The sequence below is a fragment of the Rhinopithecus bieti genome, unplaced genomic scaffold, assembly GCF_001698545.2.
Source record: "Rhinopithecus bieti isolate Rb0 unplaced genomic scaffold, ASM169854v2 scaffold_27022, whole genome shotgun sequence".
Taxonomy (NCBI): Eukaryota; Metazoa; Chordata; class Mammalia; order Primates; family Cercopithecidae; genus Rhinopithecus; species Rhinopithecus bieti.
Window position 1 is genome coordinate 724414 of NW_016812251.1, and position 14429 is coordinate 738842.

The following is a 14429-nucleotide window of genomic DNA, read 5'->3' on the forward strand; positions in this document are numbered from 1 at the left end:
CCATCTGATCTTTGACAAACCTGACAAAAACAAGAAATGAGGAAAGGATTCCCTATTTAATCAATGGTGCTGGGAAAACTGGCTAGCCACATGTAGAAAGCTGAAACTGGATCCCTTCCTTACACCTTAAACAAAAATTAATTCAAGATGGATTAAAGACTTAAATGTTAGACCTAAAACCATAAAAACCCTAGAAGAAAACCTAGGCAATACCATTCAGGACATATGCATGGGCAACGACTTCATGACTAAAACACCAAAAGCAATGGCAACAAAAGCCAAAATAGACAAAAGGGGTCTAATTAAACTAAAGAGTGTCTGCAGAGCAAAATAAATTACCGTCAGAGTGAACAGGCAGCCTACAGAATGGGAGAAAATTTTTGCAATCTACTCATCTGACAAAGGGCTCATACCCAGAATCTACAAAGAACTTAAATTTACAAGAAAAAAACCTCATCAAAAAGTAGGCAAAGGATATGCACAGACAGTTCTCAAAAGAAGCCATTTATGCAGCCAACAGACACGTGAAAAAATGCTCATCATCACTGGTCATCAGAGAAATGCAAATCAAAACCACAATGAGATACTATCTCATGCCAGTTAGAATGGCAATCATTAAAAAGTCAGGAAACAAAAGATGCTGGCTGGAGAGGATGTGGAGAAATAGGAATGCTTTTACACTGTTGATGAGCATGTAAATTAGTTCAACCATTGTGGAAAACAGTGTGGCAGTTCCTCAAGGATCTAGAACTAGACATTCCATTTGACCCAGCGACCCCTTTCCTGGGTATATACCCAGAGGATTATAAATCATGCTACTATAAAGACCATGCATACATTTGTTTGTTGTGGCACTACTCATAATAGCAAAGACTTGGAACCAACCCAAATGTCCATCAGTGATAGACTGGATTAAGAAAATGTGGCACATATACATCATGGAATACTATGCAGCCATAAGAAAGGATTTATTCATGTCCTTTGCAGGGACGTGGTTGAAGCTGGAAACCATCATTCTCAGCAAACTATCACAAGGACAGAAAACCAAACACTGCATGTTCTCACTCACAGGTGGGAATTGAACAATGAGAACACTTGGACACAGGGTTGGGAAAATCACACACCGGGGCCTGTCAGAGGGTGGGGGCCTGGGAGAGGGATAGCATTAGGAGAAATACCTAATGTAAATGATGAGTTGATGGGTGCAGCAAACCAACATGGCACATGTATACCTATGTAATAAACCTGCACGTTCTGCATATGTACCCTAGAACTTATAATAAAAAAATCTATTAAACAATTTTCATTAAAGCCTTAAAATCAAATCTTGACCCTAGGTATTCAAAAGAAAGTCAGAAGTTAAATCAATTAAAAATTATCAGTTGTATGTCATAGAGCAAATTAGAACAGGTGCAAAATTAATATATTTGTATTATTAATTACCTAGGTATTGTATTCTAACTTGCTTTGCATCGTTTTCATACTGTTATGTTTACATGTACTTTTATGTACTTTTACATATCAATAATATTAATGTAAAAAGTGCAAAAGAAAAAAATTTATTGATGCAAACATAATGTTGACTGAAAGTTAGAGACAAAAGAGTACATTTAAACAAAGTTCAAAATAGATTAAACTAACTCTAGGTGCACATACTATGTTTTCCATTTACATAACATCCAAAAGCAGGTAAAACTAATTTTAGTGACAGAAGTACAGATACTTGTTATTTGTGAAGGGTAAAGGGCATGGTGGCTGGAAGAGACCTAGGGGAATTTTAAACTGTTGGTAATATTTGTTTCTTAATTTGGGTCTTTGTGAAAATGCTTTAAGCTGTAACTTGCAATGTGTGTATGTCATAGCTCCATAAAGATTTTATTTAAAATACTCATGAAGTTAGTTTAAATGAAAATAACTATGAAACAAAACTATTAAAATATATTTTAGAAAAGTACTCAGAATTAAATTTNGTACTTTTATGTACTTTTACATATCAATAATATTAATGTAAAAAGTGCAAAAGAAAAAAATTTATTGATGCAAACATAATGTTGACTGAAAGTTAGAGACAAAAGAGTACATTTAAACAAAGTTCAAAAATAGATTAAACTAACTCTAGGTGCACATACTATGTTTTTCCATTTACATAACATCCAAAAGCAGGTAAAACTAATTTTTAGTGACAGAAGTACAGATACTTGTTATTTGTGAAGGGTAAAGGGCATGGTGGCTGGAAGAGACCTAGGGGAATTTTAAACTGTTGGTAATATTTGTTTCTTAATTTGGGTCTTTGTGAAAATGCTTTAAGCTGTAACTTGCAATGTGTGTATGTCATAGCTCCATAAAGATTTTATTTAAAATACTCATGAAGTTAGTTTAAATGAAAAATAACTATGAAACAAAAACTATTAAAATATATTTTTAGAAAAGTACTCAGAATTAAATTTTTTTCCATTGAAAAAAGTAAAATTAATTTGTCTCTTCATTTCAAGAAATAGAATATTCTAGCATGTTTGCTTTAGATTAGTTTCAAATCAAATATTTTAAAAGTTTTGTTTAATACCTAAAATATTTTGTTATTTTGCTTTCACAAGTTATAACATTTCTAATACCATAGGAATTTAAATAAACAGAATATGTATTTACACATCTGTGTCCCAGCATTAGGAAAACATTTGGCTAAAATTTAATCATTACAGCAAGCCTTATTCTATTCTATTTCTATAATAATTTTTTCAGTATTTGACATATACCAGGTTGTCATGCTGTGTATGTTCAACTTAATCTTTACAACAACCTCTGAAGTAGAAAGGAGGTATTTCTGTTGCAAATGTGAATAACCTAGCCAAGTTCACATAGTGACAAGGCAAAACTTTTAATATACATCCTCTAAATATTCCAAGATTGTGTCCATTCTGCCTCAGACTTGGAAATGCTTTTCAGAGATGTTGTCTCTGAAATTTAACATATGTCAAAATAGACATGAAATTAATGCTCTAAGAATTAAGTGCTGGGATGCAGAGTATGTAGATACATTAATGATGCAAAATAATCCTGATAATACTGATACAAACTAATAAACTGATTATGCCATCCCTTATTTAAAATTATCTGGTGGCTTCCTTTCCGTAGCTACTTTGCTCTGCCCAACTTTGTAGTTTTTTATTTCCTGTGTCTAAAAGATCCTGCTTTCTTTACTTATCTATTACTTGCTTTCCAACACTAAGGTTTAACATCAGGTCTTTTCAAGATCATTAGTTGTTTGTTATCCAGCCCAGTCTTTCCTGATCTAGCTATCTCTCTTCTGTGGTTCCATAATACTTAATAAATCTATTTATAATTTTACTTATCTTCACACACTAACTCTTTTTCTTTTGAGACAGTTTTGCTCTTGTCACCCAGGCTGGAGTACAGTGGCGCGATCTTGGCTCACTGCAATCCTGCTTCCTGTGTTCAAGTGATTCTCCTGCCTCAGCCTCCTGAGTAGCTGGGATTACAGGCACCTGCTACCATGCCTGGCTAATTTTTATATTTTTGGTAGAGATGGGGTTTCACCATATGGGCCAGGCTGGTCTTGAACTCCTGACCTTAGGTGATCCACCTGCCTCGGCCTCCCAAAATGCTGGAATTACAGGTGTGAGCAGTGGCTCTGGGCCTAACACTACTAGTCTTAAGCAGAAGGCCTTGATTTTGTTTTCTTGGTACCTAACACGTAAATGACAAATTTATGAATGTAAGGCTGGAAAGTAGAAATTAGAATCAGTTCAAGTAAGTTCTTGAGTATGAGACTCAAGAATGTTTGCACTTTAGTTTGCTATATACTAATTAGCCACTAAAGGTTTTTGAGGATAATAAAACAGATTATATATACTATAGAATATTTTAAAAGGGGAAATATGAATATGGGGAAAACTGGCCAAGAAACTGTTGAAGTAGTCTAATTGGTTAGTGATACAGTTTTGAGCTGAGGTGATGACACTTACAAAGGAAAAAATAGAGACGATGAACTGATTGACTTGGCAACTGGTTGGATGCAGGTTAAAGAAGAAAATGGAATATACAGTTAGGGAAGGACAATGGTGCAGGAGAAGGAAAGACAGATTTGTGAAACAATTTTCAGTCTCAAAGATAATTCCTGCCATTTTTCTTTTCAGTGAATTACTTCAAATAGTCCTAAGGGTAAGCTGTTCTGTTGCAGTCACATAGGATATAAAGTAACCTATAGGTTAATAAAGTATGATATTGGCCGGACGCAGTGGCTCACACCTGTAATCCCAGCACTTTGGGAGGCCAAGGCGGGCAGATCGCTTGAGGACAGGAGTTTGAGACCAGCTTGGCCAACATGATGAAACCCCGTGTGTACTAAAACTACAAATATCAGCTGGGCGTGGTGGCATGCACCTGTAGTCCCAGCTACTCGGGAGGCTGACGCATGAGAATCGCTGGAACCTGGGAAGCGGAGGTTGCAGTGAGTTGAGATCGCATCATTGCACTCCAGCCTGGGTGACAGAGAGAGACTCTGTCTTAAATAAATAAATAAATAAATAAATAAATAAATGAATGAATGAATGAATAAATAAAGTATGATATCAGATACACTCTTCAAGTCAATACAGAAGAGCTATAACAGTAGTCATGGGCTGATCTGTGTGTTCCTCTACCTTTAATTATGAAATCATTTTTCAGTTAAACTTCCATAAAGTTTATATAAACATCAAAGCATTCTTATGCTTAAGAACTTGCTGACTCTTATTCTTATCAAAGCAGTAGATTTTCTAGTGGTATCTGGTAGGTGGTCAAGCTGTTTGCATATAAAATCCAACCCTTTCCCCCACACCCAAATCCCAGCTTTGCTCTTGAAGCAATTTTTTGACAGGAGAAGCTGTAGCCCTTTGCCATTGCCTTCATTCTTCACTCCATTATTTTCTTTTGGAGATTCTGGTGGAAAAGGATTGAAACTAATCTCACTTATTTATACTTAGTTAAACATAATTCCCTTTCTCCCAGCTCTTCTAACTATGCTCATCAAACTTTAGAGAAATAAAAAGTAGCTCCTGGTAAAGAATTGGTTAAACATGTTTCAAGATGTTTGAATGCATTTGGAAACTAAAAATTATCTTTCATTTAGTATGATCCAGAGCTGTCATCTCGACAATTTGGGGTTGAACTGTCCCGTTTGACCAGCGAAGACCGAACTGTTCCTTTAGTGGTGGAAAAGCTCATAAACTACATTGAAATGCATGGACTGTATACAGAAGGTATTTATCGAAAGTCTGGTTCGACTAATAAAATCAAGGAGCTTCGACAGGGTCTAGATACAGGTAAGATAGTGCCCTCTAAATCATAATGAAATACTTTTATTTAAATAGGTCATTTCATGCTCTTCAAGTTTTCATTACATGTCGATCCTTTCCTTAGCAGCTGGAAGAATGCGTTCTTTTCTGTGGCGCTTTGTTACCATTTTTTGGCTTTCTAAAGAGTGTTTGGTTTCATTTGGTCAATTCAGCAGACATATATTGAGCATATAATTTGCACTTGAGACAGATCTCATTTAATTTTTGTAATAATTCAGTAAGATTGTGATACCTCTGATTGACAAAGAAGAAAACTAAGGTACAGGGAAATTAAATAATGAGCTGCTGCTGATGATGCAAGGTACTATACTAATGTTTTTATAATATTCACAACAATCCTGTGAATTAGGGATATTATTATCCCCATTTACAGAAAAAGGAACTGAGGCTTACAGAGGATCTTGCCCAAAGACTCATCACCAATAAGTGACCAAATTGGAGTTAACCCCAGATCTTCTGAATTCATAATCTATTTCCTCTTTCTCTTTATGATTCTGACTCCAAGGGGTACTCTTTCCTGTGTATCATCTTGCCTGCCTACATTGATGACAGTTACTCAAACTGATAGTGAGTTGAGCATGTATCTTTGTAGAGCTGTAGTTTTAGTACTGGAATTCATGCTGGGGGTTGACTTTGGTTTCATTCTCAACTTCTACACTTTAGCACTGTTGGGAAGGAATAGATCTTTTTGAACCAAACAGAGTACAAAGTGTGTCCTTGTGTGGCCAAGAACCTATGTACAGTGCTGTTTCTTATGAACAAATCAATGAGAAATGAATTGACTATGAAAATAATAACGATGACTGATAAGACTCTGTCTTACCAGTTCCGTCTACAAGAAGGTTCCGTCTACAAGAGACTTGGTCTACTTTAGTTTACAGGCAGTTACTGACTTTGTCTCTGATACCTTGAAATAGCACAAGTGAAAATCAATCATCCCGAATCTTCGCAGTCATCGAATCTGTATAACCTTAGGGAGTTTATAAGTGAAATGGGTAAACGTGTTTTCTTTACATTTTCTAAGCTCAATTATCACTGTCCTTTTATCTCTAAGAATTACTTAAAATCAGCCTTACTTTCAGAAAACGTCCTGTATGCTTTTTTTCGTTTGTCATGTAAACATTGCTACTCAAAGTGTGGTCTGAGGACAAAGGCATAGCAAGAGAAATACAGAAATTGAGAGCAAGCATGTAGAGACGTTTATAGCAGTTTAACAATACTTCAGCATCAAAATATTTTATTCATTTGTTTGTTTATTTATTTATTTATTTATTTATTTAGAGACAGTTGCTCTGTTGCCCAGGCTGTAGTACAATGGTGCAACCTTGGCTCACTGCAACCTCTGTCTCCCAAGTTCAGGCAATTCTGCCTCAGCCTCCCAAGTAGCTGGGATTACAGGCGTATGCCACCACACCCAGCTAATTATTATATTTTTAGTAGAGACAGCTCTCACCATGTTGGCCAGGCTGCTTTCTGTCTCCTGACCTCAAGTGATCTGCCCATCTCAGCCTCCCAAAGTGCTGGGATTACAGGCGTGAGCCACCGCGCCTGGCCATGATCTTTTATTTTACACACTTCACTCCACAACAGATTTAGAAAACAAATCAACAAGACGTATTCTTTCACCACAGTTAGAAGCACAGTTCCAAAGCATGGAATTACATTGTGGAAAATAGGTTAGTCAGTTTGATTAAGAAACATGAAGCCGGCCAGGCATGGTGGCTCACGCCTGGAATCCCTCCACTTTGGGAGGCCGAGGCAGGTGGATCACCTGAGGTTGGGAGTTTGAGACCAGCCTGACCAACATGGAGAAACCCCATCTCTACTAAAAATACAAAATTAGCCAGGCGTGGCGGCACATGCCTGTAATCCCAACTACTCGGGAGGCTGAGGCAGGAGAATCACTTGAATTCGGGAGGCAGAGGTGGGGAGCCAAGATCACAACATTGCACTCCAGCCTGGACAGCAAGAGCGAAACTCCATCTCAAAAAAAAAAGAAACATGAAGCCTTCCTTTAATGATGATAGTTAATAAAGTGAATTATTTGAATCTCTTTGCGTGTTTTGGCTTCGTTAATCTAACTCTTGTCTCTAAATAGATGCTGAGAATGTAAATCTAGATGACTATAACATACACGTCATTGCAAGTGTATTCAAACAATGGCTTCGAGATTTGCCGAATCCTCTCATGACCTTTGAACTCTATGAGGAATTTCTTCGAGCTATGGGTAAGCATAGGCTTCCTGGGTTAGAGAGAAGGCCTGTAGTTGGGGAAGAAATGCCATCTTCAAGCTGTCTTCTAGTGGTTTAATTATTATAGATCTAAAGGTAAACTTTTGACAGTGAATACAAAACTGCCAGTATACTGTCACCTATTCAAATGTTGACTTTTTAGAGACTCATCAAAATGTTAGTGTCCTAAAAATGTTCTGAGTGAGCCACTTGGTTGCTTCTTACAAAGAAATTGAAAGACTGGGGTTATAAAACAGATTAAAATATTAAAAATAAGAGTTTTAAGATTAGGCTTATGTTCATTTAAATTGGAAATCTAGGCAAGAACTATGTGTAAAGCTGGCTGTTTTATGCCAAGCCTAACAGGTTTCAGAGTGTAGTTTCTCAGTGCTATAGGTGCATAGGATATTGATAAAGGCCTTTCTAGAGGTATTTAGGCCCTGAGGATTCATAAATTATGTTGAATTTAATGGGAAATCAATCTGCTACACACTGACTGAAAAACTAGAACATCTCTATCCCCTTGCTGTTATTAAGGATTACTGTGATACAGGTTCAAACTAAGGAGACTTTATGAATACAGAACTCAAGCTAAAGGAGTTAAATAGGTACTTTGAGTTGCTCTTCTCCAGCCTTACAGGTACAACTACTCCTGAAACTCTATAGCCAGCCTCCTTTGCTTCATAGTGTCTGGGAGGAAGATACATTGTATAAGAGGGGATATTTAGTCTTAGTTTCTGCTCTTAATGTTTTTAGGCCTTCAGGAGAGGAAGGAGACAATCCGTGGTGTATACTCTGTGATTGATCAACTCTCTCGAACTCATCTCAATACACTGGAACGCCTCATCTTTCATCTAGTCAGGTAACTTTAAGAAGCAAGGAAACGATTTTTAATAGTTTCTCTTGGATTATTTTACATAGATAAGGAATTTCTCCTTTGAAAAACTGACAGTTATTTATATTTTTTCTTCTATTTATAAAGTCAGTGTCTCAAACAGGTGGTTAGGATACCTTGGAGCAGAAATCTTCAGCTGAGCTGGAATGCATGGCAGTTGCTTTTCTGCCCTTGTTTGAACCATGTAGCAGCTTCAGCCTCATGGTGGCACTGTGTAGTTTAGCCTGTTTTCTAACAGCTGAACTAGAAAGGATATATAATCTACTGAAATGACCTAATTCATATGAGGGGTTCAGATCATTCTCAGAAATTAACTGACCAAAGAGGCGTCAGGAGTAGTGTGTGTTCTCCTGTGTGTAAATATCAGCAGTAGTTGAGAAGAAAACCATCTTTATTTGTGGTTAAAGCTTCTACTCTGCATTCTTTTGTTGTTGTTGTTGTTGAGACACAGTTTCACTCTGTCACCCAGGCTGGAGTGCAGTCTCAGCTCACTGCAACCTCCGCCTCCCCAGTTCAAGTGATTCTCCTGCCTCAGCCCCCTACATAGCTGGGATTACAGGTGTGCGCCACCACACCTGGCTAATTTTTGTATTGTTAATGGAGACAAGGTTTTGCCATGTTGGCTAAGCTTGTCTCAAACTCCTGGCCTCAAGTAATCTGCCCACATCGGCCTCCCAAAGTGCTGGATTACAAGTGTGAGCCACCGTGCTTGGCTGATTCTGCATTCTTCGGACTTGTTCATCTAGTGATCTTGGCCTTGAGCAGGTAGGTCCCAGATTTCCCTTGGGAAGCTATCGGCTGACCTAGACTGCTTCAAGGAAAGAACAGGTGAAAATACATTTTCCAGAGACAAAGGAACAAAGGAACAACTTGGGAAAAGTCTGCAGACACTTAAACTTACTAGAAGTACTTATATCCTTCTGGTACTATGCAGTTCATGTCATACTATCTTCTTTTGCTCATCTCTTCTGCCTGTGGCCCTATGGTGCTCCCTTTTTATCCCTTAGTCACTTGTTTTTTGTTTTGTTTTATTTTTTAGGATTGCTCTACAGGAAGACACTAATCGAATGTCTGCTAATGCTTTGGCCATTGTGTTTGCGCCCTGCATTCTCCGCTGCCCTGACACCACTGACCCACTACAAAGCGTACAGGACATCAGTAAGACTACCACGTAAGGCCAGTTACCATAACCTCTACAAGGCCTCAGGGACTTCTGACTACGTAGTCACTGTATCCAGATAGCAGACATAGTGAATGGGTTCATAAATTCAGAAGTTTTTTTTTGAGACGGAGTCTCGCTCTGTCGCCCAGGCTGGAGTGCAGTGGCCGGATCTCAGCTCACTGCAACCTCCGCCTCCCGGGTTCACGCCATTCTCCTGCCTCAGCCTCCCGAGTAGCTGGGACTACAGGCCCCGCCATCTCGCCCGGCTAGTTTTTTGTATTTTTTAGTAGAGACGGGGTTTCACCGTGTTAGCCAGGATGGTCTCGATCTCCTGACCTCGTGATCCGCCCGTCTCGGCCTCCCAAAGTGCTGGGATTACAGGCTTGAGCCACCGCGCCCGGCCAAATTCAGAAGTTTTTAAGAAGATTGTTGGACACTGCTGGGTTTTCTTATGCTGAGGATGCGAACTCCTGGATCCAACTGAGCATCATTTGTCTTAAAGCATCTTATTTTTTAAATCTGGCTTTTCTTTAGGACTGCTTATAGTTTCTAAATAGATTTTAAATTTCCATTTTACCAAATTATGAACACTTAGTATCTTCCTGTAATCTAGCTTAACTGTGGTCTTATGGCTCTGAATCCTTTGGTCTTAATACTTCAGTATTCCTGTATTTCACCTTGGTCTTTTTTCTTGGGGCTCTACTTTTCTTCTAATGTGGTTTTCTTTTGCTCTCCTTAATCTTGACTGCAAAAGGAACTTTAAAAAAATATGTCACTGTTTGGATCCCATCCCCATAGAGTCTGATTTAATTGGTCTAGGGTATAGCCTGGGCATTGGGATTTGTAACTGCTCTTTATTTATTATTATTATTATTTGTTTGTTTGTTTGTTTGAGATGGAGTTTTGCTCTTGTCACCTAAGCTGGAGTGCAATGGCACGATCTTGGCCTACTGCAACCTTGCAACCTCCACCTCCCAGGTTCAAGTGATTCTCCTGCCTCAGCCTCCCAAGTAGCTGGGATTATAGGCATGCACTACCACGCCTGGCTAATTTAGTATTTTTAGTAGAGACAGGATTTCACCATGTTGGCCAGGTTGGTCTCAAACTCCTGACCTCGGGTGATCCACCTGCCTCTGCCCCGCAAAGCGCTGGGATTACAGGCGTGAACCACTGTGCCTGGCCGTAACTGCTCTTTAGATGACTTCTAAAGTGCAGCCAAAGTTGTGAACCACCATTCTAAACCTTGTCTCTGAGTTTATCACGCAAGGGATGTTAATTTTTTCCTTCATCTTTCAACTGTCTACAACAAAAACAGTCTGTGAGTGCTATACTTTATTTACTTACATTCTTAACAGTTTTTTCTCTTTCCTCCTGTTTCAGTTGTGTGGAGCTAATCGTTGTGGAACAAATGAATAAATACAAGGCTCGTCTCAAAGATATCAATAGCTTGGAATTTGCTGAGAATAAGGCAAAGACCAGGTTGTCACTGATTCGTAGATCAATGGTAAGATGCAAGACACGAAATAATGGAAAAATGGGAGTTGTCTTGGGAATTTAATTGTGCATTTGTGGTATATACAAGGATTATTATCAGAATCTTTATAAAAAAACAAGTAAAAAGTCACCAAATCTCAGGGTTCTATGGCTTCCTTATGTTTAATCTGCTAGCTCTCTTTAGTTACATTATAGAATCTACGTGATTAAGTGTGTAGCATTTTTCAAATCAAGTATTTAGATTAAATGCTGGTGTCTTAATAATCTGCCCTGCTTTCTTTTCATGTCCTTTCAATGAAAACGTAGTCCTTTTCTAACTTTTTTCCCTACTTCCTTCCACTGTCTGTTCCCAGCTTTAATCGTGTCACTTTTGGTAGTCCTGCCAAGACTCCTGGGATGTAGAGAACGTAATCATTTGTAACTGAATTTAAATGGAATCATTTGATTCTTAAGTAAATGGAATTCCATCTATGAGTCTCTTGTAATCAAAAAGTATTTCTTTGAGTTTAGGGTTAGGTTTTGAGACAGTCCTTGTAAAACTGATAATTTATTTCCTTGGTTTGCCCACTTTTTAATATCTTCCTTTGCAACCAGTAGCATATAACTCCAGTTCACAATGATCACTAATCAATAGCATCAGCCCTATTGATTAGTGCTTATTGAGAACTGGAGTTACCCATATATGTTACTCTGAAGTCAGTTTTCAGGATAACTGGAAAACTGCTGCATTAAGGTTTAGTTATTGCCCATTTGCTACCTCTTCCTCTCAGTTGTGAAATAAAATTGTGACAATGAGCACGCATTTCAGATTCCCAATAAATCTCTAAAGAGGAGGAGGCTTCATCATGCCCTCATTCTTTCAGGGGTCCAGCAGTACTTCCTCCCATATCTTCACAGTTTGCATTTAGATTAGCACTAAAATAATTCTTTTTCTTCCTTTACTATGTAATCTGCCTGGCACTGAGAAAGTGCTTAACAAAGGTCTGTTGATTAAGGTAGCGAAGGGTCTTCTGTAAAAACAAACATAAGCATGGGCTTTTTGCAGGCAGTAAAGATATTAAATAAAACTCATCATAGGATACTATCTAAATCTTTTCCCCAGAAATTAAAACAGAAATCCCACTTAAAAGTTAAACATTTCTGTAGTATGAATTTTCAGGAACTCAGTTCTGAGAAGCCCAATTTAGTGGTGGCTATCCAGGCAGGAAGGGAATAGCCTTTTGCTATAAACCTACTTTTCAAAGCAGATAGATAAGCTGTGCTTTTTTCCTGTGTTGCAGAAGATGGATATTCAGTCCATTGCAAGATTAAACCTTCTCTTTTAATGGGGCAATGACATGTACATTCTAACCTTCTGCTTTCCTTTTCATGTCCTTCCTAATCCAGAAACCTGTACTAATTGCAGTTAGATTCATGAACATTACCCGCAATTCAGTCTCGGTATGTATTAATAATGCAATGTGTTACAGCCACTCTACATTATTGTCTTTCATTCATCCAGGAATTGTTCCGCTCTGTCTATCATTCATGCCTGTCCACCTTCCATGTTTGGCCCCAAGTCAGGTTCTACTTTTTGATGAGCTTTCACTTACTTTTCTCTTAATCTCTTTTTTTAGATCCTTCATTTTCCTTCCTTGTATTGTGTAGTTGAACAGCATCCATTTAAAATATATTGGTTTCTCCTCTTTGTCAGATGAGCCTCCTTTTGGGTTTCTTCTTTGGTTGAATCATTAAAAGGTGAAAGTTAAAAGCATTGAGATATCAAATTAATTTCTGCTCTTTCAGCTGTGTTCCCAGCAATCTTCTCCACTTTATTATTTGAAATACTTATTATTACTTTCAGCATCTCCTATCATTAGTAATGCTTATTTGTCCATTCATATCTGTCTAACACTGATGGTGTCCTCCCAGATGTAGAAATATGGTTCTTATCCACTTAGCATTTATCAAACAGAGCTACAAATAGGAGTGAACTAATCCAAATTGGTGGACTAGTTCTAGACTTAAATATTATGGTATGCTAGAACTCATACCAGGATCTCATTGCTGGTATCCCTCTTCAGTTCCATTGATTATACAAAAAAGGAATGGGATGGAAGGCTGAGAACACCAATCTGTGTGGAAAACTGTCCACCTGTGTGTAACCTTTTTATTGAGGAGGCTTAACTTGTTGAGATATTAATACAAATCAGTTTTTCTTTTTGTCTATAACTGCCTCTCAACTCCAGCCTGTCCAACTTCCCTTTCCCACTGGATGTCAATTACCTTAACAGCATCTTGAAACCAATTCTATAATTTTAAAAAATTCATTTCATTCTAGTATTTAAGAGTCAGTTCTCTTCATATTAAAACTTCAGTCAGTTTTAAATCCAGTGCTCGTCTCACTTCCTCCCAGGGCAGACTAGACCTTTATCTGGAACTTAAAACTTTGGGGGTAGGTGGGTAATTTCTGTTTGTCAGACACTTCTGCCCTTCGTCTTTCTTGACCCTTTCTCCCCTGATGTTGAGACTAGGAGGAGTGATAGGGGAGGCAGAATTCTGTATGATATCCCGGTGTTGAGATGGCAGTCCACTTTCTTTGTTGTTCAACACTGCTGTTCTGGCTCATTGTCAGTAGGCTAAGTAAAGATAAGGAGTAGCTCCAGTTTACCCCTGTTGACGATGAACTCAGTTCTATCCCATTTCTGTAGGCACTGATAGTCCCTTGCAAGATTTGGTTACATCTTCTGGCTAAACCCTGGGTGTTGGCATTCACACCATATGGGAAGCTGTCAAACTCACAGGGCAGTTACAAGTTTTCCAAAATTCTGATATTTGTTCGAAAGCTCGAAATTTACTCTCTGACAACAAATATCGCCATTTGTTTCACTTGCAGTAACAGATTCCCTTCATACAATTTCAAAGAAAATGTGTACCACTTAAGAAGAATAATCAAACTTTGTCAATTATTATAAATACTGTTTCATTAATAAAGCAGCTAATTTTGCTTGCAATTCAAAGAATTGCACAAATACTCTTTGTTGAGGTAACCATCAGTATGTGACAGGGTTGCTGCATGTGTGATTTCCAGTTAATCATGCAGAAAATTGAAAATAGTTAATTTATCAGTTAAGAAGTAATAAAATTAATTTATACGTCTTGGTCAATGACATGAAATGAAACTGATTTTTTAAAAACTAAATGTGTGGTAGCAAAAGAACATGAAGACTGCTAGAACCACTTGGTATCAATACCTTGATTCATGTGAAGGTGACAGCAGTTGAACCCACAATTGCTTTTATGTAATTAGCACA

The 14429-nt window shown here is 37.9% G+C and overlaps 1 protein-coding gene across 1 annotated transcript in view; it reads left to right on the top strand.

Moving 5' to 3' along the window:
* The window catches only part of MYO9A (myosin IXA), a 301060-nt gene that overhangs the window by 263115 nt on the left and 23516 nt on the right, over nucleotides 1-14429 (top strand). Inside the window, 5 exon segments of the mRNA XM_017895809.1 lie at nucleotides 5129-5321; nucleotides 7453-7581; nucleotides 8342-8447; nucleotides 9520-9651; nucleotides 11023-11146. Of these exon segments, the coding sequence (XP_017751298.1) occupies nucleotides 5129-5321; nucleotides 7453-7581; nucleotides 8342-8447; nucleotides 9520-9651; nucleotides 11023-11146 (684 nt within the window).